Source organism: Macrotis lagotis, chromosome 3, assembly GCF_037893015.1.
Source record: "Macrotis lagotis isolate mMagLag1 chromosome 3, bilby.v1.9.chrom.fasta, whole genome shotgun sequence".
Classification (NCBI taxonomy): domain Eukaryota; kingdom Metazoa; phylum Chordata; class Mammalia; order Peramelemorphia; family Peramelidae; genus Macrotis; species Macrotis lagotis.
The window spans coordinates 100140922-100164707 of NC_133660.1; the positions used below are offsets into that span (position 1 = coordinate 100140922).

Here is a 23786-nt window from a genome sequence, read left to right on the forward strand (position 1 = left end):
TCCCAAACTTTCTGGCCCCTAACATGGAATCTGAGACCTAACCTTGGGGTGGCACTAGGTTCTTGCTTCAACTCCCAGTCTTTCCAGTACAAGGTATGATATCTGTGGCATTCTTGGTGTAAGCACTAGGGTTGTCCTTGAGTTTCCATCCAAGTAAAGATTTTCAAGGACAGGAACCATTTCTTTTTCATATATGTTAATGAGAGGCAGGAGAGTAGTCAGTGAACACAGGAACGGGTTCAACTTCTAAAATTTAAGCCTTTCCCTCCTCTGCCCTCTCTACTCAACAGCATATCAAATTCTTACCTCTCTATTAGTTCGCAAGCATCTTTCTTTGTATACTCTCTTTTGTTAGGATCAAGGTGACTTTGAAACCACCTCAGTTTTTCACCTACAAGGAAAAGTGACAAATTACTGAAACAATACCAGTTAAAAAATTAGAGGTTTTTCAAATAAGTCATTAAAATTCCAATATTAAAACATTTAACATTACACTAAACTCTCTTCAGTGTTAAATATGGCTCAGGGTAGGCTAATGAAACTAATTTTGCAAAAACAACTTTGTCATATATTTCTTAACTGAAAGACAAAGGGCAGCTAGGTAGCGTAGTGGATAAAGCACCGGCCTTGGAGTCAGGAGTACCTGGGTTCAAATCTGGTCTCAGACACTTAATAATTACCTAGCTGTTGTGGCCTTGGGCAAGCCACTCAACCCCGTTTGCCTTGGGAAAAAAAAAAAAAGACAGACAAAGAATACATAGAAACATTTTAAGTAGTTGAAGAACAGAAATTAAAAAAGGCCAAAACACATGATTTTAAAAGGTCTGTGTATGATTGTAGTTATAACACCAAACAAATAATAAAGCCCTATAGCGCTCCATCTGAGCAGAACATTAAAGTACACCAATAATTTCTGACTTAAGGATAAATGCAACAGGACTGAGACAGAATGGTTTTGGCAGGTGACATATTCAGAGCAGAGTTCTGTGTCCACATCAGTATCAGCACATGGCAGATTATTCTGACTTCTCAGGGCACCTGATTAATTGAGTTCTTCCTTAACCTTCACTTTCCCCAATCATGCCTCCTACTCCTCTACTTTCAAATTTAAACTGACCAGAAAACAATACAAAAGGTAATTGTGGAGTGTTTGAGATACCAAAGCAAAATGGAAATAAAAGTTGGATCATTATATATGTCTTCTAGAATATTTGGGTACCAAGAGTTATCCTGTTTCTCTAGCAGACTAGTATAACTAGTAATGAATGAACAAAGTATTAAGTGCTTGCTTTTTGCTAATCACTGGATATACAAACAGAAAATTATAGTCCTCTTCAGGAGTTCACATTCTAATAGGATAGACAAAAAAATACCAAAAGTTTCAGCTACAAGTCAAATGTGCAAATCCCATTTAGGGAGTAGCAGAAAAGCAAATATTGATGCCTCTTCTTTAATATCATTTCCACTGATAAAATCCTCTCAGTTTCTGATGTTAAAACATTAGACAGTGCCCAGGACTTTGGTTGCAGAAACTTTCTTTTCTGAATCTTTAGGAATTGTGGGTGGAACAGTTTGGAGGAGCTAGTGTCAGGCCATATCTTCACAGGAAATGCTTCCCAGGATGATACCTGAGGGCCCTGGGCTGGAAGCATTCCTGAGGTTCTTGGGCTCAGGGTCCTGGAGACTTCCATCAGGATATGAAAGGAGACACTGGACCAGATGGTAGTGGTGGTCCTATACTTTCAAGTGTTGATTGATGCCTACATATCTCAGCAATCTCAGATAGAAGCTATGCAATTTGAGGCAACCACAATGGCAGTCAAGTCTTACTTGTCATATTTGGATCAGGTGATTGTCAGCCATGAAAACATACTTCCCTATCTATACCATGACTATTACCCATTTATCTCATGAGCTACTTCAATGGTTTCCCCTATAACCTAGGGTCTAGATGAACAGATAAAAAAAAAATCCACCCTTCATGGCTCAGGAAATTCTTCATACTTGGCAGAAGAATCTGTTAGGAAACAAGAACATGGGTATCATGGATATCATTGTTTTCATGGTATAAGAAAAATCCAGAATTCTCATACCTACTGATGGCACTACAGTATCCAGGTGAAAAACCCCAGCAATAATGTGTTGGTTTTGTTCAGTCATTTCAGTTGTGTATGACTGTGCAACCTCATTTAGGATTTCCTTAGCAAAGATGCTTAAGTAGTTTGCCATTTTCTTTTTCAGATCATTTTACATATGAGAAAACTAAGTCAAATAGGGTTAAGTGACTTGTCTAAAGTTCCACAATGAGGAAGGCTTTGAACTCAGATTCCTCAGAACCCTGAGGATTGGAACTGAGGTCTTCTGACTCCAGGCCCTGCACTCTAGCTACTGTGCTGCAGAAGACTGAAGTCTTCTTTTCTACTCTATAGAGCTGCAGTAGGTTGGGTGTCCCTAATTATTTGTTTCAGAAGTATTTTCTCTAAAGACCCACTCTGAGTTCCTCCAAAGTTTCCTTTCCATATCCTATTCACAGGACTGTGCCTTCCCAAGCCACAGGAGATAGGAAAGAAAGGCCCTATGAGGATATATATGAGGTTTGGGCAATAAAACCATATATACTTAGTGGATGGGGCAGGGTGCAGAAAGAATGAATCTGACAGGTTTTAGTTCTATATATATCTTGGATATCAGATCCTTATCATTAATATTTGAAGCAAAAATTTTCCCACAATTAACCAATTCCCTTCTTATTCTATTTAAACTAAATTTATTCACACACAAAGAGCTTTTCAATTTCACATAATCAAGATTTTTCTATTTATCTTTCATGATTGCCTTTCTATCTTGTTTGGTTAAGAATTCTCCCAAAATTGTGAAAAATACCTGAGGTAGTTCTCTTCTAATTTTATTATGATATGACCTTTCAAGATCTTTGCAACAAATATTTCTAATAAGGATCTTATAATGAAGACTTAGGGGAATTAGCTTTCAAAATAAACATAATAAAATATGAACATGAGAAAGACTGAGAAATACAAATCAAAACAATTCTGAAGCATCACCTCACATCTATTAAATTGGGAAAAACTGGGCATTTTCAATGGCTTCTCCCCGTGTCTGGATTTCTCTTCCTCCCTCTTCTCCACCTCCAAGATTTGGTGGCTTCCTGAAAGACTTAGCTAACATCTCATTTTCTATAAGAAATCCTTCCCGGTCCATTTTAATCTTAGCACCTTTCCTCTGAGCTGACCTGTCATCTTCTGTACCTTCTATTTGTATATAGCTGCTTGTAAGTTGTCTCCTGATCGCACCCCTCCCCCTGCCTCCCCTTCCCTTAGACTTTGAGAACAGGGACTGCACTACTGCTTTTTGCCTTTGATCCAGAGCATCTACTGCTGGGCAAAGCAAGATCACGAAGGAGGTCAGAGACAGAAAGAATGATTCATATACACCAAAATATTCAGAGCAGCAAACAATCTGTCCAGTCAGTAGGACAGAAGTAGAATCCTGAGCTGGAATCAAGAAGACTTGACTTCAAATCCAATTTCAGACACTCACTAATGACTGTGCAAATCACTTGCCTGCTCCCTGCCTCTGTTTCCTCAATTGCAAAATGGAGATAATGGCAGCACCTACCTCACACATTGTTGCAAAGATCAAATAAAATAGCATTATTTGCATGGTACTTATTAACATAGCATCAGGTATATTTAATTAATAAATGGTATTTATCCCTAGCCCCCTCCAAAAAAACCTGGAAACAAAAGTAGATGCCTATTGACTGGGGAATAGCTAAACAAGTGGAGGGCATGAAAACAAAGGAACATTAATATATAATGAGAATCAGTGTGAAACATATTCTAGAAACACATGCAATGTGAAGTAAGCAGAATCACAAAGCAATATGCACAATGATTACAACAAGGTAAATAAATGAACAACACCTTCCCCTCCACTCTCCCCATAAAAAAAAAAAACTACTGTCATATAATCACATGGTATTTGGCCTCAAAGAAGAGAATAGGTCTCTCCCTTCTTTTGCAGAGGTAGGGCAAAAATGGGTCATACTGTGACTGAGCATATGGTGACTGGTTTGTTGAATTGCCTTTTTGGAATCTCTATTTTATTCTTTGTTAAAACAAAATGGCTTGACAGATTTGAAATAAAAGTAAACATGAAAACAAAGAGATCACCATTTTTTAAAAGGAAACTGAGCGACTAAACAATCAAGATCAACATCTATTTTGGATCTCTTAGAGGCTTCTAAGCCATCACAGTGCCTACATATATGTGTGTGTGGTGTGTGTGTGTGTATATAATGAAATCATGTCAATTTACAAATAAAAACAATTTTAGCAGAATAAAGCTAAAAATTATTTAATAAGATTTCATTTGAAAGATTCACCAAACAATTCACTTTGATAAAACGCTAGTTTTCTAAAATGTAAATTGTAAGGAAAGTACAATTTGTAATTTACATAATTTGTAAATTATTCTGTATTTAGTCTTAACGTTAAATAAAGCAATCCACTTACCTATAATGTTTAGACGCAAAGCCTTTTCATTCTTCAACCTTAGAATGAAAAAAATAAGTTAGAAAACGTCCAAGCAATTTTCAAAAATCAATTAAGAACTAGCATAAAAAAAATTGCTCAAAGGGGGGGGTCCCCTTCCAAAGTTCATTTCTTATAGATTAGCTTAGTTATATGCAACCACGTTACCACTTAAAGCATTTTCTGTATTTCAAATCATTAAACCATGAAGTCTTATTACTTGCTTCTTAGATTCTTGACATTTTAAATGAAACCTACAGGAATGAAACTGTTAAAGTCAAGGTCTCAAATGGATTAAGACACAAGTTCATTATCTCATGACAAAATAGGCACAATTAATGTGCATATTGGAAATATAATACATTTAATTGATAATGCTAGTTAGTATTCAACAAACATGTATTAAGCAACTAATCTAAGAAAAGATTTGTGCTAAGTGTTAGAGATATAATGATTAAAAAATGACAATCCATGCTATCTAAGAGGTTTTATCAGTTTTTATCAATTCCTCACCTGGAATAGAAATATTGCAAAAAGTTGATTATAGAAGACAAAGAGAGATGCTGATAAAGAGATCAAGGAAAATATTAACAAGGGCTAACATTTACTTTGCAGGGAGGGAGGAGTAGAATGGCATCAAAAAATGGAGACGATATCCAAGTTGAGCCTAGATTCTAAAAATACAAAATAAGAAGTGCATGTTAGTCGGGGAGAGATGGTCTGTAAAATACATGAAAGCAAAATCAGTATGCTGAATTCAAGAACTGAGTTTGGTCAAAAGGTAGAGCAAATGAAGATAATCATGTGAAATAGAACTGGAGGGTAGGTTTCAGTCTATCAAGGACTTGACATATAAATCTAAAGAGTTTCTATTTTATCTGAAGTAAGCAGAGATGACAGTGTGGGGAGAAAGGTATATGATTAGTGTTAAGTGTCTCTAATAAGCTTCTAGTCAAAATCACTGATTCTATGGGAATAATATGTTACAAGAGAAAAAAATCACATGATCATAATAATCAAAGAGAAGAATTTCAGAATTCAAAATCCTAAAGACATGAGAGAATGTGGAAGGCCCAAGCTTTAAAGGATATTCACCTTTGTGGGTGGGCTAGAATAGATTGGCATTCACTAGAGTTGAATTAATGGACATCAACATGAAACTCAAGCATAAGGGCATAAGTTGAGATGAAAGAAGAAGGAACAGTGCTTAGGATGTCTGTGGATAAGTGAGAATCAAGCTCTGGGGAAAGGTGAGAGACTCCTGTGGGATATATTTCAGAGAATACTAGGTTGCTGAGTGAGGTAAGTCTCAAAGAGGCAGTGAGGGAAAGAGAGTAGGCCAAAACGTTCTGGCCTCAGTAGAAGAGAAGATCCTCTGGCATGGGGAGAATAACAAGTGATGAGCTATCTTCAGGAAGTAACTAGTTGCAGCCTGTCTCACAAGATAGGTAGAGCATGAAGAGCAAGTATATTATGGAAGTTTTCACCACCTACCACAATAAAAAAGTCACAATTTAATGTGCCATTGTCATTTAAATTTTTAATCAACTCATATAAATGTTAATCTAAAATGTTACTCAGTCAATTTTTCAGTCTTGTCATTCTTGTCCAGCTCATTTTACAGAAAAAAGAACTTCGGCAAACAGTAACTTGCCCAGGTTAACCCAGTTACTAAGTGTCTGAGATCAGATTTAAACTTAGAAAGAAGAGTATTCCTGACTGGCACTCTACCCATTGTGCCACCTAGTTGCTCATTTAAAATATGAGCATATCCCATTGGCCCTCATTCTTTTGGAAAAATAACAGCAAAAATTGCACAAAATTACAAAAAAATATGTAAAGAAAAAAACAGCTAAAGTAGGTAAATTTTCTACTTGTGACTACTTCAAACATTGATAACTTATAAACATGGGGTATATTCAAATGAATAATCAATCTATCCACATCAGCTTCAGAATGACATAGATTCATAATAATGAGGTTGTCAAAACCATATCACAATCTAAATAGATACACCAATAATTCTGGCAATAGAAAATGCCTAAATAGATCAAATGCTTTAAAATACAGCTTTAAATGCAGGGATAAACTATGGTGCTGCTCAAAATACAAAAAGGATCTCTAAACTTTAAAGCATTACATTTACTTTTTCCCTTGGTTTCTAAATTATTTTTTTTTCTTCCACAATGAGTCATCTTCACCTGGTGTCTATAGAGTTCTTTGCTATGTTGCCCTGCATAACAAGCAAGAGATGACAGTGCATGGCAACAAGATGTTGCCATGGTGAGGATGTCAAAGAATGAAGTCAAAATTAAACAGTACGTTATAGTCTCTTTCTCACTGCTTATAAATATTGCATGGTTGAGGTAAATTAATCTAAAATATCTTGCTATTATCTTTAATTTTGGCAAAAGCAGAATTTTAACATAGTTGTTCTTAAATGCAGGAAGATTATTTAATGTTTTTATACCTTTTTAGAATACATATGCAATTTCTTTTATGTGTATCTAGTAAGAGCATCCTATACAGTTTTAGCTCAAAAATAAAATAAAATATGCAGTGATACATAAAAGGTCTTATTTGTCCACCTGACATGGTGATAGGATAGATCAAACTTAAAATTATGTCATTTTCATGACCTTTCTTTCAATAATACCCCTAGAGTTACTGCAGGGAGCCCAGAGTTCAACAATTGGTGGGAAGGGAGGGGGCGGGAAGAAGAAAGACAATTAGATGTCCTCTGGGGGATACTTCCAGAATTTTTGACATTCAAACTACATTTGTTCAAACGAACCACTCTATTTCTTACAGCTACAAAAGGAAGTCAACAGCTACTGCTTCCCAGCAGTCCAAGTATTAAAGGTTATCTGAAGCTGTTTAGTGTATCTTTTGGTTAGGACTTTTGTCGTTTTAGCTTTCTGCAATATTCTACCATCACCTAATCTTTATCATGTCAGCAGCTGAAAGTCTTTAAGCATTTTAAGACAGAATAATGATGTCTTTGAAACTCATTAAAACACTGTTCTGACATATAACATTTTTTTTAAAAAATTGCTTATCTTTTTTGTTTTTACATCATTTATATTTTCCAACTGTACTTTCCCCCCCTTACTCTCTCTCCCAAAAAACATTCCTTATAATAATAGGGGGGAGGGGGGAAGGGAATCAGCAAATGTAACATTAAAAAAGCCTGATGTTTCATGCAATGTTCCATGTCCATGATCCTCCCACTTCTGCAAAAGCAATTATTTCGTCATTATAATTATATGGCATTCAGTTTTAAATGTTTTCATTTTCCCATTTATAGTATTATATTGTTATAAATATAAATATATTTATATTGTTATAGATAGAAATAGATTTTCCTAGTTTTCCTAACCTTACTCTGCATCAGTTCATATAAGTCTTTCTGTGCTCCTCTCAAGGTATATTTTTCTTACAGAAGTCATATTTGAATACCTTTGTATGCCATCATTTACTTAAACTATTCCTCAACTGATGGCCATCTATTTCATTTCCAGTTCTTCACTACTAGAACTACCTTGGAGTACATGGGTCTCTTTTCTTTCTATTGTCGTTACTGGGGCACATGCTAGTAGTATCTCTTTTTCAAAATCTATGGTCATTTTAACTACTCTTCACACAATTCTAAATAGATCTCCAGAATAGTTGGACCAATTCACAGTTCTACCAATAACCACTAATATGACAAGTGTATAAGCATTGCTTATGCTAACAGATAAAATTGCTTATTATTAATAATAGCATTTATATGGCACTTTGAAGTGTGTAAAACAGTTTACAGTTATGTCATTTGATCCCTACACAAATCTTAGGATATTTTATTATTACTGCCACTTTATAGATGGGAAACTGAGTCAGATATGCCAACCACAATCCTAAATAAGTCTTACATTGAATCAATTTATTAAATGACCCTAATTTGCCAGGATAGTGCTAGGTAGGTGCTGGGGATAAAAAAATTAAACAGCCCCTACCCTCAAGAATTTACATTTTATTGAGGTAGACAACATGAACATAAATATGTGCAAGATAAATACAAAATAACTTTGAAGGGAAGGGCACCAACAGGTAAGTCAATCCGGAATGGTTTAATATAGAAGGTGACATTTGAACTGTGTCTTGAAGAAAATAAAGAATTTCTAAGAGGTAAAAAGTGAGGCATGGGGAACAGCCTGGGCTTAGAGCCTAAGTTGACTTTTCCCACCCTAAAAATTTAGTAGTTTCATCAAAGGGACTAACAAAAAGCACAATATTAATCTGTTCAGAGTTTTACTTAAGTGGTAGATTATAGTCAAAGCATTCCTTAATGCAAATGGAAATGTTCTTTTTAAAATTTTTATTTAAATTAATTAATGGAATAAAACAAGCATTTCCATAATATAGGATAATAAAAGATCAAAACACAAGAAACTACAAATCTTTTATGTACAACATGCTATTCCTTTTAGATACATAATAAAGTTATCATGTAAATGTCTTCCCTCTCCCTCTCCTTCACCCAAGAGATGGTCACATTAGACAAAAATATGTACATGTGTAAAATTATTCTATACATATTTCTATTTACCAGTTCTTTCTCTGAAACTAGATACTTCCTTCCTTCCTAAATATTATGTCAGCAACTTGGGTATTTATAATACTCAAAAATGACTAAATCACTCAGTTTGTTCTTAAAACAATATTGCTGTTACTGTGTACAATGTTTTCTTGATTCCGTTCATTTCACTCTACATTATTTCATGCAAGTCTATTAATGTTTTTCTAAACTCATTTCTTCTATTAGAATAGTATTGCATCACAATCATATACTATAACATATTAAGCCAACCCCCAATTGACAGACATTCCTGAAAACTTCCATTTCTTTGTCACTACAAAGAGAGCTACAAGTAATTTAGAACATAGAGGTTCTCTTTGGAAATAGACCTAGTAGTGGTAATATTCTTCTATGGGCTTACTATTTCCATAATAAAATGTTTGAGGACTTAGAAAATCTCCAAAATCACTAATTCAAGAAAACATTATTTGAAAACAGTTTAATACCTGAATATAGGAATTTTATGATGTCCACAGCAATCATTAACTTCAAGAAAAGGGAAAAATTAAAAGGGGGGAAAATTATTACTAAGTTTAGTTTCATGACATCTTAATATTCCTCTTGAATTGGTTATTGCCACTAAGGCATTAATTATAGAGACAAATACCTTTTCCATAAAGGACATATAAGAATTATCATAAAATAGAATTGTGAATTTGTGGCTCTGGAAGTCACTAATAAAGAACAGTTATCCCAATGTCTTTCTCATGTCAATATCCATGCTTCCCCTTTGCCTGAAAAATAAAGGCCAAATTTCTTATCATGACATTCAAGACTCTATAGGATCTGAACAATTATCTACCATTATACCATAATACATTTTCCACCATTACACCTGCCCTCATCAACTCACACCTGGACTATTGCAGAAGTCTGTGGGATGATCTGCCTACCACAAATCTTTCTGAATTCCAGTCTACCTACCAACCACATGCCAAGATAATCTTCCAAAAGTATAGCTGGGCCATATGACAGCCTTCCCTATCCCACCTAATAAAGTCCAGTTGCTCCCTCCCTATCAACTGTTTGTCAAAGTCCTCTCTAGCCTATGTCCCCCCAAATTTCCAGTCTTCTTATCCTTATGCACTCCACCAGCCCCTTCTCATCCCCAACCTCAAATACTCTGCAGTCCAGTTACACTGACCTCCATACTGCTCCAATGTTGATTTTATGCCGTCTCATCTCTGCCTCCACCTTCCATAGTTTCCTTCAGCTCCCAAATAAAAGAATTCCAGTTTCTAGTCTTTCTTGATACCCCTTAATTTCCTGTTCATTCCAATCATCCTAGTCTTAGTAGTGTATAGGTTATTTCCCTATTAGATTATGAGCTCCTTAAAAACAGACTTTTACCTTCCTTTGCATTTCCAGCATTTAGCATGGTGCCAAAAATACCAAATAAGTATTTTTTAAATTTTTACTTTTTAAAAATTTTCAATGTCATTTTTTTCTATATCAAAATAATTTTGGCTAGTATCCCTCCCTCTATCCCCCATCTCAGACAGCCATCTCCTATAACAATTAGTGTTTTATTTAAAGATGAAACCAAGGGGGGCGGGGGTCAGTACAATATATGTGTGTGTGTGTGTGTGTGTGTGTGTGTGTGTGTGTGTGTGTGTGTGTGTGTGTACCTCCTCTGCAAAGAGGTAGGATGGGAATATCCTCATATCTCATATCTTTTCTTTTGGGTCATGCTTGATCTTTATAATTTTGCAACATTCATTTTTGATTTTGGTATATGGTTCTTTCCATTTATATTGTTGTAGTCAGAGAGAGAATCACTTAATAAAAAATACTTCTTGATGGGACACAATCTATATTTCATTCCTCTATCTGGAATATCCTTTCCATTCACCTTTATCTGTCAAAATCTTAAACACACTTCAAGGACTAAAAGGTCTTCTCTTCTCCCCTATTTAGCATTCTCTAATTAATGCATGTGCGAATTTTACACTTTGCTTTTTACCACACTTTATTCACTGTCATCTTCCTTAATAAACTGCCTACAGTGGGCAGCCCTTATTAAATGTTCAAATTTTTGAAGGCAAGAATAGCATCATTTCTCATTTTTTATTTCCAATATCTAGACCACTGATTTATACATAATAGTATGAACTAAAAATAACACAGTCCAATAATGGATAAAGAAGTGCTACAAATAAGGTTTGCATTATATTCCAAAGTTTAAAAAGTATCTGCTATTTCTAGTTTGTCCATCATTTTAAGTGGTAACAGGTAACAGAAAACAAATAAATAGGCATTTGTGTTCTAATACAGATTTCATCCACTATCAGTTGTATAACCTTGGGCAGATTCCTCAGATTCTTTGTGTCTCTATTCCTTCACCTGAAAAACATAGGAACTAGAAGCATATTAAAAGTACAAAACTGACTACACAATACAAATTAAATGCAACTGAAAAAACCTTACTGTCAACTCAAGAATAATAGAATATTTGGTTGGATCTTTTCACTTAAAAGAACTTAATAAATTATATTGAAATCTTATATTTTAAAAGAACCTGATAAAATCATACTAATTTTGCAGTTTATTAATATTCTAAGTATACATTCTAAAAAATTTTTAGAAAAATTTGTACATGTATTCTTTCAGGTTACAAACTAACTTTTTAAAAATTTGAAAGTAAGTTATTCAACATATCCCTGCTTCTAAGTTAATAAGTTGACGAGAGTAAATGCCTATTTACTATTGACCCATCATAACCTTTAAATTATTTTAGGTAGGGGCGGTTAGGTGGCCCAGTGGATAAAGCACCGGCCCTGGAGTCAGGAGTATCTGGGTTCAAATCCAGTCTCAAAGACACTTAATATTTACCTAGCTGTGTGGCCTTGGGCAAGCCACTTAACCCCATTTGCCTTGCAAAAACCTAAAAAAAAAAATTATTTTAGGTAAAACCCATCAGCCTTTCGAGATATAAATGTATACACAAGGAAAATTTTTTCTTAAAGAAAGCTCTTGATTAAACAGTTCTCAGTTAAAAAGATATTTCAATAATAAATAGAGTTACATATAAGGTGCATATTTCACATTTTATTGAAGCTTAAATCATCTCACCTATCCCCAATATCCAAGAAAAAAAAAAAGACAAGCAAAGACCAAGTCTTTCCCTTAGCTCATTCTAATGCTACATTACTCTCTTCTCAGTTGAATAATTTTAAAGGTATCTTTGACTCATCCCTCTCCCTACATCTAAAGAATTAAGTCATGTCAATTCAATCTTTGTCATACTTCATACATTCATATTTCCTACTCCTTTCTACTCCCAATACAACCACCTTAGCTCAGATCCTCATTCTTTGACATCCTGTCCCTAAGGTATTTGATAAGAACCACAGACAAGCCTGAAGTTGCAGGCAGGAGCCAAGCTCTGAGATTTGTGAATACTCAAAGCTTAAAGAGAAAGAAGAGTTTTTCTTCAAAAGAGAAGAAAGGTACAAGTTAAATACCCATCCTAAGTGTCTATATTCATTTAATCATATTCTATAGTATATCCTTTTGAACACCATACAATTAGAGCTTTGTTCATCATTTTATTGTTATTTAAAGATTCATTCATTATTTTTCCTGATATTTAGAAAGGAACTGGGTCATTTTCTAAATGGTCCAATCTAAGCAATAGCCACTTCACTAGAGATATTGTGAGGCTCAAAGGAGATATTTTTACACAAAATGCCTTGTAACTTTTAAGCATTTTATTAATTTAAGTTATTGTTCCTACTCATCTAATGGCAATTACTAAATTAACAACTGGAGTACACAATAACAACTGTTAGCCTCTTAGGGGTGATCTTATAAACCCAAACAACATCATAATCTAAGTTCAATATTACTTACAATAAATTATATGGTTGAAATGCCCCCAGGATAGGGGGTAGTGTTGGAGGAGAGAAGAGGGTATCTTGAGAGAGAGAGACTCTACAAAAGTGAAATTTGACAGCTCTTGGAAACAGAAAACAGTCGATTTGAATTAAGTGGTCCTTGCTAGGAATTCTTATTAGGTTATTATATATAACCTTAAGGAAGTCATTGGGTCTCAATTAGTAAAAAGGTCAGGCTATATGACTCCTAAGGTTCCTTCTGGCTCTAAAATCTGAGTCTATAATATAACTATAATCTTAAAAAAACAAAACAAACAAAAACCCCTTGCTTTTGTGAATTCTCTCTAATATTAAGTAGTTTTAATTAGGTCATGATCCATAGGCACCAGGAAATAAAAGTAGATTTTCATGTTGATAATTTCATCCTTAGTTCTCATACTTTCTTGATTATATTTTTCTGCAGTATGTTTTTTTCAAAAAAGGAGAAGGAAAGGAAAACTAGCATCAATGAAGATGCTACACAGTCCCCCAAGTTCCTCTTCCTTTTGGCATATCTCTAGTCTCAACTCACTGCCCACCTACAGTGGCAAGTGACAAAAAATTAGATGGGTCTATCTCAATGGGTTGTTTATTTTCTCACAGACACTAGATAGCTATGTATCTCATGGAGCAGAGTTGAGAAAAAAAAATTCTAGGGAACCAAAAAGGCAATAGAAAAATACACAGAACAGTTAAGTAACCCCAAGTAAATTAACAAGATATGAGGGACATCAAAGGTACATAATCAGAAATGGAAGTATGTCAATTCTGGACTAAGAACCTGAAATAAATAACAAACAATCCAAGTATTATACTGGTAGCTTGAAATATATAAAAAACCCAAAGGAAGGTCTTTAATTTATTATACATAGAAGTTTAATAAGATGCTTACTTAAAAGGACATACTTTAAGGAGAAATTTAGCAAAGTATATGGCCAAAAGTTACATAGAACAATTAATTTCAATCACTATCAGTGGACTGAGTAGTTATACCAATGAGAGAACATGATTCCATTGAATCTATATTTATCTGCACATTTAATTTCAAAGAGTTCGCATTTTTCTTCTTCTATCCTAAGAATCAGTTTTCAAATTGCCAAATAAGGTCTGAATAAAATTTTTTACCATTTTAAAACAAATCACTTTTAATCAAAGTCCAAGCATTAATTAGTAAGATTATAAAATAATGTTTGGTTCAAAGAACGTTTTCAAAGCAGTACTTAACAACACATAGAACACTTACCGATTCCACTATGTGCAAGACACTATCTCACATTTAGAAATGCCACTTTCCATTGATTTTATTTTTTTGGTCTATTTCCACAACACTTGATGTTTCCTTAAGTGTTGCTATGCTATTTTCAAATTGTCCTTAAGTTGCTCTGTTAGAACAAATTGTTCAATACTAAGACATTTACTAAATATTTTATTTTTCTATAAAGATGGTCAAAGGCTTTCTAAGTCCCTGGATCTTTTTTTTTCTATTTATCCATTTCATTTTCTTTTCCATATAATTTTTTAAACTGTGAAGATCCTTAAAATTCCAGCAATATCTTAGAAAAATAATTGTTTCAAAGAAACAAAAAACTGTTTCCAAATAAAATGGTAAAACATATAATTAACAAAGTAAAGACTGGCAAACTGCCATCTAGTGGGGGGGGGAGAGTAAGAGTAGGCGAAAAATTGTAAAACTCAAAATAAATAAAATCTTTAAAAAAAACCCCATGTGTTTAAAACCATAAGGAACTAGGGAAAATAGACTCAGAACTAACTAGGTTTGTATCTTATAAAAATTTTTATTTAAGAATAGGATACCAGGTGGCTAGGTGGCACAATGGATAGAGCACAGGCCCTGGAGTCAGGAGTACCTGAGTTCAAATCTGACCTCAAACACTTAATAATTACCTAGCTGTGTGGCTTTGGGCAAGCCATTTAACCCCATTCGCCTTGCAAAAAAAAAAAAAAAAAAAAGAATAGGATACCTAAGTTGTGCTACAGAAATTATTTCAAATTATCCTCTTATCAACTAAAGTTTAATTGCATTTTTTTGGATCCTTTAACAGAAATTCTTAGTTTTAAAAAATTTGACAACAAAGTAAGTTTCCATTTCCTATTAATTTTATCACAAAAGCAGAGATATGTCTTCTTCATCTGATTCCCTCTCAACTAGTCCTCTGACCCAGTCAATCATGTTAATAGTAACTGAATGGACAAACTTAGTAATGTGTGTAAAAGGTCACTAGGTGTGTGCTGAATATTTTCAGTCCTAAAGCAATGTGGAACTATAAACTGACATAAGACGTTAAATGTGATGAAATAATCATAGAGGAGAAAACAGAATTTCTTCACCTTGAAGAAAGTCTAGCTTGCAGGCACACCAACAAAGACTCCATAACACACTAATATGTCCTATGTAATGTGAAGAACATTGTACTACTTCATATATTCTCATAATACACTTTACTTTTAAAATACACTTTAAAAATAAATAAGCAAGGGGGCAGCTAGGTGGCGCAGTGGATAGAGCACCAGCCTTGGAGTCAGGAGTTCAAATCTGACCTCAGACAATGATTACCTAGCTGTATGGCCTTGGGCAAGCCACTTAACCCCACTGCCTTGAAAAATCCATAAATAAATAAATGAATAAAGCACTGGCCTTGCAGTCAGGAGTACCTGGGTTCAAATCCGGTCTCACACACTTAGTAATTACCTAGCTGTGTGGCCTTGGGCAAGCCACTTAACCCCATTTGCCTTGCAAAAACCTAAAAAAAAAAAAAATGAATGAATGAATGAATGAATAAACAAATAAAGCTACTTAACCCCATTGCCTGGAAAAATCCATAAATGAATGAATAAACAAACAAACAAACAAACAAACAAACAAACAAATAAGCAAGCAAGGACTTCCAGGGACAGAGCCAAGATTTCTATGTGAAGTAAAACAACTTTAAATGAAGCTCCCAAACAGATCCTAGAGCAAAGGAAGTCCCAAAATAAACAGTGACACAAGTTCTCAACTCAAGATATTAAGGAAGAACATTAGTAAAGGTCTGTGGGCAAAAGGAAGTATAGTCCAGCATAAGTAGGAGAGCAGGGAAGCCAGATGGAAGCTCGTAGCCACAATGCAGCTCAGGTTCAGGCTCAGCAAGCTGGTGTGGCATCAAGCTAGCAGTGAGGTCCCAACCTCAGCTCAGAAGACAAAGTTAGAACCCCAGGAAGGCTGGAGCCCCAGGCAGAACTGGGCTGGGTTACCCTAATAGAGAGAAAAAACTGCTAACAACTGAAACATCTGAAACAATGACATCAACAAATGATAAGCCAGGGACCAGACCCCTGGCCCCAGCACAGAAAGCTTGGGATTGTGCCCCTTCTGCCCTAAAAGCAGAGTTCAACTATCAAAGTGAGCAAAAAATAAAATAAGCACAAATCAAAAGAGCCACTATTCTGAGGACAATAAAAATGTCATCTCAGAAAAGAAAAGCAGTGACAAAGTACCTACATGTGAAGCCTCAAAGAAGTTTTTGAATTGATCTAAAATCCAAAGACATCTTGGAAGACCTCAAAAATGGATTTTAAAAATCAAAGAGGAAGAAGAAATATGGAAAAAAGAAATGAGAGTCATCAAGGATTATGAAAATTTTAAAAGTAATCACAAAGACTTTAAAAGTAAAATTGGTCATGAAGAAAAAGAAATCAATTCCTTTAAAAGTAAAAATGGTCAATTGGAAAATGAATGTAATTCATCAAAAAGTAAAACTAGTCAACTTGAAAAGTAATATAACCCATCAAAAAGTAAAATTAACCAACTGGAAAAGGAAACACAAAAGCTAACTAAAGAAAATAAAACCCTAAAAATCAGAAAGCACTTTATTAGATTCAACATGAAAAGGATCAAAGACCCTGAAATATAATATTCTGAAGGGCAAAGGAGTTTGTATTACAACCAAGATCAACTGTCCTGCAAAATTCAGGAAATTCTTTCAGGAGAAAAGATAAACTTTCAAAGTTGCCTGAAACAAAAGGCCAGAACTAAACAGAAGACTCAAGAGACACATAAAAAAGCAAACAGAAAGAAAAGAAAATTAGTCAAAAAGATTAAGGAAAAAGAAAACTTTAGTCAATAAGCTAAATGGGAAGACAGTACCTGTAACTCTTGAGAACTATATTTCTCTTAGGACAGTTGAAAGGAACATACTTAGGCAGAGAATATTTCTATTGGGACAGCTGAAGGGAGGATACTTAGACTGAAGGTATGGGTATAAATTGATTATGAAGTGATGTTTATGGCTCTCGAGAAATGTACTTTGGGTGCTAGGTTATGCAGCCTTAGACACTTGATACTTACTTGCTATGAGACCTAAGGCAAGTCACTTAGTTCTACTACCCCATAAACCCTTCTCCCTGCCTTCCAAAAAAAAGAGAAAAGAGAATTGTATTTCTATCAGGACAGTTGGAAGGAATATACTTTGACAGAGGGTATGGATGCAAGACACATGTAAAACAATTAAGACTTGAAAAAAGATTGCAATAAGAGAAGATGAAGGCATTAGAGCATAATTAGATCCATATGAAAAAAGCACAAAGAAGCTATTATAGAACAGAGAAAGCATGGAGAGTGTAAACACTGCACAAATCTTACTCTCAACAGTTTTGGCTCAAAGAAGGAATGATATATATTTCCAATTGGTTTTAAAAATTTATCCTCCCCTGCAGGGAAGTCAGGGGGAACAGGGGAAAGGACAGGGTGAGGCAGGCAGCAGTCAAATCAAAGCACTGATGAGGAGGGATAAAGGGAAAGGAGAAAGAAAAGTGCAAATAGGAGAGAGACAGGACAGAGGGAAAGAAAAAGCTTTTGCACAAATAAAATGAATACAACCTAGATTAGAAGGAATGCAGAAAGCTAGGAAACAATTTTCTTTTCTTTTTTTTTTTTTAACATTTTATTTGTTTTCCAGTTATATACAATAGTAATATGTACCCAGCATTTTTTGTAAGGCTCTGAATTCTACAATCCCCCCCACACACACACAGAAGGCTGTCTGACAGTCTCTACATTGTTTCCCCTGCCATACATTGATGTAAATAGAATGCGTTATAAGAGTAAGCATAAATACCCCCCCAAGAAGATGAGAAACCTCAAGAATAGAGAGAAAAAAATAATTGTACTTCAGTCTGTATGGCTCTGTCTCTGGGTTGAGTTGCTTTCTTTATCATAAGTCCATCAGAGAAGTTGTTTCAATATTTTTCCCCACAGTTGCTAATACTAGCTGTACCTCCACTCTATTTCTCCCCACTCTCATTTATTCCATTTTCCCTCTCCTTTCATCCTGGCCCCTGTCCAAAGATGTGCTGAATCTGAGTACCCTCTCCCTTGATCTTCCCTCCCCCCATTCCCCCTTATCCTGTCCCTTTCTTATTTTTCTACAGGGTAAGACAGATTTCCTCACCCTATTAAGTGTGTATGTTACTTCCTCTCTGAGCTATCTCTGATGAGAATGAAGGCTCACTCATTCCCCCTTGCCTTCCCCCTTTCCACTTGACTGAAAAAAAAGCTTTTTCTTAACTCATGTGAAATTTCTTAGTTTCTTCATCTCCTTTTCCTTCCTCCCAGTACTTTCCCCCATCATCCACTGACTCCATCTTTTTACTATATTATACCATTATACTCCGCTCCTTCCTATGTCCTGTCTATATATACTCCTTCTAACTGTTCTTATAAATGAGAAAGTTCATGAGTTATCAGTATCTTCTTTCCATGCAGGCACACAAACAGTTTGATATCTAAGTTCCTCATAGTTAGTCCTCCTCTTCCACTCCCTCTATGGTTCACCAGAGTCCTGTACTTGGAGATCAAACTTTCTGTTCAGCTCTGGTTGTTTCAATAGGAAAGTTGGACAGTCCTCTGTTTCATTAAAAGTCCATCTTTTTCCCTGAAAGAGGATGTTTAGTTTTGCTGGGTAGCTGACTCTCAGTTGTAAACCAGATCTTTTGCCTTCCAGAATATCATATTCCAATCCCTATGAGCCCTTAATGTAGATACTGCCAGATCCTGTGTGATCTTGATTATGGAGCTATGTACATACCATAAACTATGTACGTACCATCAACCTTATAGTTGAATTGTTTGTTTCTGGCAGCTTTTAGAATTTTCCTCTTTGATTTGGGAGTTTTGGAATTTGGCTATAATATTCCTGGAAGTTTTTCCTTTTGGGATCTCTTTCAGGAGGTGACCAGCAAATTCTCTTGATTTCTATTTTACCCTCTGCTTCTAGGTTCTCAGGGCAATTCTGCTGTATTATTTCTTGCAAAATGAAATCTAGGCTCTTCTCCTTATTGTGGCTTTCAGATAGTCTAATAATTTTTAAATTAGGCTCTTCTCCTGATTGTGGCTTTCAGATAGCCTAATAATTTTTAAATTATTTCTTATGGATCTGTTTTCGAGGTGGGTTGGTTTTCCAATGAGATATTTCACATTTTCTTCTAATTTTGGGGTTTTGGGGGATAAATTTATTTCTTCCTGATTTCTTGCAAAGTCATCAGCTTCCTTTAATTCCATTCCACATTTGAAGGAGTTATTTTCTTCAGAGAGCTTTTTTGTCTCCTTTTCCAGCTGGCCAATTCTGCTTTTTAAGGCATTCTTCTCATTTGCCTTTTGTTTTGCTTTTTCCATTAGGCCTAAACTGGTTTTTAACATATTACTTTCTTCAGTATTTTTTTGTATATCTTTCACCAAGCTTTTGATTTGGTTTTCATGATTTTTCTTCATTGCTCTTATCTCTCCTCCCAATTTTTCCTCCATCTCCCTTAATTGCTTTTCAAAGTCTTTTTTGAGCTCATCCATAGTCTGAGTCTGTTTTCTATCTCTCTTGGAGGCTTTGGATATGGAAATTTCTTCAATTTTGTCATCATCTGAGTATGTGTTTTGATCTTCCATGGGACTAAAGTAATTCTCTATGGTCAGATTCTTCTTTTTCTGTTGTTTATTCATTTCCTTAGCTCAAAACAGCACTTTCAAGGCTTTGGGGTTTTTTTTTTTGGGGGGGGACACCCCACTGGGACCTTTATTCCTCCAAGGTCTTATGCTCTTGCATGTGCTTTGATATGTAGTTTGTGCCCCCCCTTCCCTCTGCCCTGGGGCTATAAGGAGGGATCCAACTATCTTAGTGTAGAAGCCTAAACTGCAATATGTGAGTATAGGCAAACAGCAGAGTCCTACCCCAGGGAGAGCAGAGAAATCTCTGCAGACTTATCTTACTGTCTCTGGGGGTGCAGGCTGCTTTCTCCAGATTCTCATTGCAGGTTCTAAGGCCAATACTCCTCACTCCACACTCATTCTGGTGGAGCAAGTGATCACTGGGCTGTGCTGCTGCCATGCCTTTTTTTCCCAACCCCCAGTCCTGGTGAAACACACCTTTCCCACGGAACTTCTAAGTTATCTTGGACTGGGAAAATGTATCACTCAGTCTTTCTGTGGGTTCTGCCCCTCTAAATTTTGGCTAGAGCCATCTTTTGTTTGTTTTTTTGGAGGTTGGGGTGGGGGGGAGAAGATCCTGAGGAAATGCTGCCTTCACGCTGCCATCTTGGCTCCACCCATCTAGGAAACAATTTTCACCAGTAGTGTTTCTGTAAGAAAAACTGAGCAAGAGCAGCTAGATGCTGCAGTAGATAGAGCACAAATTCTGGAGTCAGGAGGATCTGAGTGCAAATTTGTCCTCAGACACTTGATACGTATTAGTTCTGTGATCTTGGGCAAGTCACTTAACCCCAGTGCCTCACCAAAAAAAATGAGCAAAAGAACTTTGGAAAAGTCTGTTAAGACTTGCATGAACTGATGCTAAGTGAAGCGAATAGAACCATGAGAACCACTGTACACATTAACAGCAATATTGTGATATGATCAACTATGATGGCATAGCTCCTCTCAGAAGATCAGTGATCATGCATAATCCTAGAAAGTTATGAAGAATGCCATCTACATCCAGAGAAAAAGCCATTAAGTCTGATTGCAGAGCAAAGCACACCATGTTCACTTTTTAAAATTTCTTTTATGTTCCTTCTCTCAACATGCCTAATGTGAAAATATGATAAACACAACTGTACACATACAACCTCTATCAGATTGTTCGCTGCCACAAGGAGGGAGGGAAGAGAGAGTGGTAGAAAGGAACTCAAAAGTTTGCAAAAGGATGAACATTGAAAACTATCTTTGCATACGATTGGAAAAATTGAAGGGAGAAAAAAATAAATGATGTGGTTATCATTTGTTTTGTTTTGTTTCTGCAAAGCATGTTGACCATGGAGCCCTTCCCCATTAAAATGGGACCCTCCTTGAGAACAGGACACATCACAACTAGTATTATTCCTAGGGCTTTGCACATATATTTTAAAAATGAATTTTCATTCATTGTGTCTCACAGGGGGCAAATACTCTGGTTAATATTACAATCTTTGGACCAAATGTGGGGATCACAGCTAGGATTTGAGGATTTCAGATCTAAATATGATCTTAATGATAATTTAATCTAAAATTTTCATTTGAAATCAAGATACTCAAAGTTTAAATCAGTATAATTTCACCTCTTTATCAAAGATCTTAAGAAACTAATTGCTCTCCCTAGGTAAATAAACACTTTTCCTCAATGCATTATAAAACCAGTAAAGAGGGGGCAACTAGGTGGTACAGTGGATAGATTACCAGTCCTGGAGTCAGGAGAACCTAAGTTCAAATCCAGCCTCAGACATTTAATAATTGCTTAGCTGTGTGATCTTGGGCAAGTCATTTAACCCCATTGTCTTAAATAATTTTTTTTTAAAAATTGTAAAAAGATACTTACTTTTCCTTTCTTTCTTGTTTGTGAGCTTCTCGATTAAGTTGAGCTGCTTTTCTGCTATAAGGATGTATAACTTTTTTCTGTTGTCCTGTACTTTTGCCTTTTGGTGCTTTTGGCTAAAATAAAAAATAAGGAGAAACCTAACAGTGAGATTCATTAATAAATCCTCTAAGAAAAGTGTTACATACCTCATGGAAGGATGGAGAAATCTGAGTTCAAATATCACCTATGGCAGAAAATATAGCAGTAACTCTGGGCAAGCCATCCCCCCCAGGCAATTCTAAGTCAATCAAGTCACAGGGTAGAAACTGACATCCATTATTAGAGTTTCCTTGTCAGGATTTCCCTTCCTGGGAAATCAAAGGCTATTTCCTCCCAACCCCTCCCCCAAAAGATGAGGCTAGATAAAAACTGGTTTTACTATAGATATTAAAAATATATACTATAGATATAGCTATTACTATAGATATAGATTACTATAAAATAGCAGATTAATAGCAGAACTGTTAAACAGGTACTGATGACAGAAAAGAAAAGGGAAAGGGAAAACAGACAGTCTGAGACAAGGGGAAGTCGCCCAAAAACCCCACAAAAGAGCAAGTGCAGAGTTATCTAGAACTACCCAGCATACAAGTCAATGATCCATATGCCATCATGGCATCTGAGAAGAGAATTAGAAAGTCCTCCACATATAATATTAATGACTGTATTGAATGTCTCCATTGTTCCCTATCAGCTATATTGTAGTATATTTATGTGTTCATGCAATACTGCCCAGGAGTAAAACAAATTCCTTACAAGTAACAACTATTTTACTTTTCATCTTCTAGTTCTAGTGCCTAAAAAAGAGTTTACACTAATTGTAAATATTTATTGAATTAAAAAGTACAAAAAGAATAAAAATATCAGTATTAAAGTCAGAAGTAAAGGAAAACTTTAAATCAAATCATGCAGGAAAATGGTTTTCTCTGGAAAGATACAAGATCTCATTTGTATTTTTAAGTACCATGATGCAGAATACACATAAATAACAAGGATTACATCATCCCAAACAAGAATAATCTAAAAGGGTCAAGTTTAAACTAAATCTAAAAATCTTTTTAACCAAAACTTTTAGCAGTCCACTGGTCTATAAAAAACTAAACAAAGTATCTTTAAAAATAATTAATAATAACACAGTAACCTCAGAATTATTGCCTGCATTCTTATTAAAGGCTCTAAGTAAGAGTAAACTCTAAAATTTATTACAAAGCAAGACAATATAGTTGGAACTTCCATTCTGACTCAACAATGCTTGAGATTCCTTTTAATAATTCATTTATAAAAAGGTAGCCTCAAGGCAGCATATAAATTTATCATGAAGAAGGGAAATCTGTAATAAAGTTTAGCAACGTTAAGAGTACTTTTTCCTCCTTTTTAGTATGATATTAAAATGAGAAAGTAGGAAATGCTTCAGCAACAGAGAACTGAAATAAAATGCTAGAGGTAAAATGTTAATCAATCTATCAAACTGGCGGTCAAACCCACTATCTCATAATAAAGAGTGAGTCATCTACATCATTGATTCTCAAGGTTCACTCCCACAAGCTGGTTCAAAATCAAGTCACACTCAAACGTAAGCTTTATTTTTTAAGTATTTTCCACTTCAAATTTGAACACATTAAAAATGAGTATCTAAAAGAGACAAATGCAATAATGGTTATTTTCCTAGATAAAAGATGAACTTTTATTCCTATTTTGTTTGTTTGGTGAGGTATCAAACAAAAGGAGATTCTATCAGGGAAAGTATTTTTTAAAAATAAGTTATACTGATGACATGTGTGACAGATTTTTCATAATTATTGATAACAAATCTGTGGTATAGTCTTCAGGAAAATTCAGGAATTTCAGATTACTAAAAACTCAA

At 35.1% G+C, this 23786-nt stretch overlaps 1 protein-coding gene across 2 annotated transcripts in view; it reads right to left on the minus strand.

Moving 5' to 3' along the window:
* The window catches only part of TMA16 (translation machinery associated 16 homolog), a 63544-nt gene that overhangs the window by 25349 nt on the left and 14409 nt on the right, over positions 1-23786 (minus strand). For both annotated transcript variants that reach the window (XM_074229022.1, XM_074229023.1), the window contains exons 2-4: positions 21884-21996; positions 4536-4573; positions 307-391 (exon numbers count right to left, since the gene is read on the minus strand). In XM_074229022.1, the coding sequence (XP_074085123.1) occupies positions 307-391; positions 4536-4573; positions 21884-21996 (236 nt within the window). The remainder of the gene's footprint in view (positions 1-306; positions 392-4535; positions 4574-21883; positions 21997-23786) is intronic.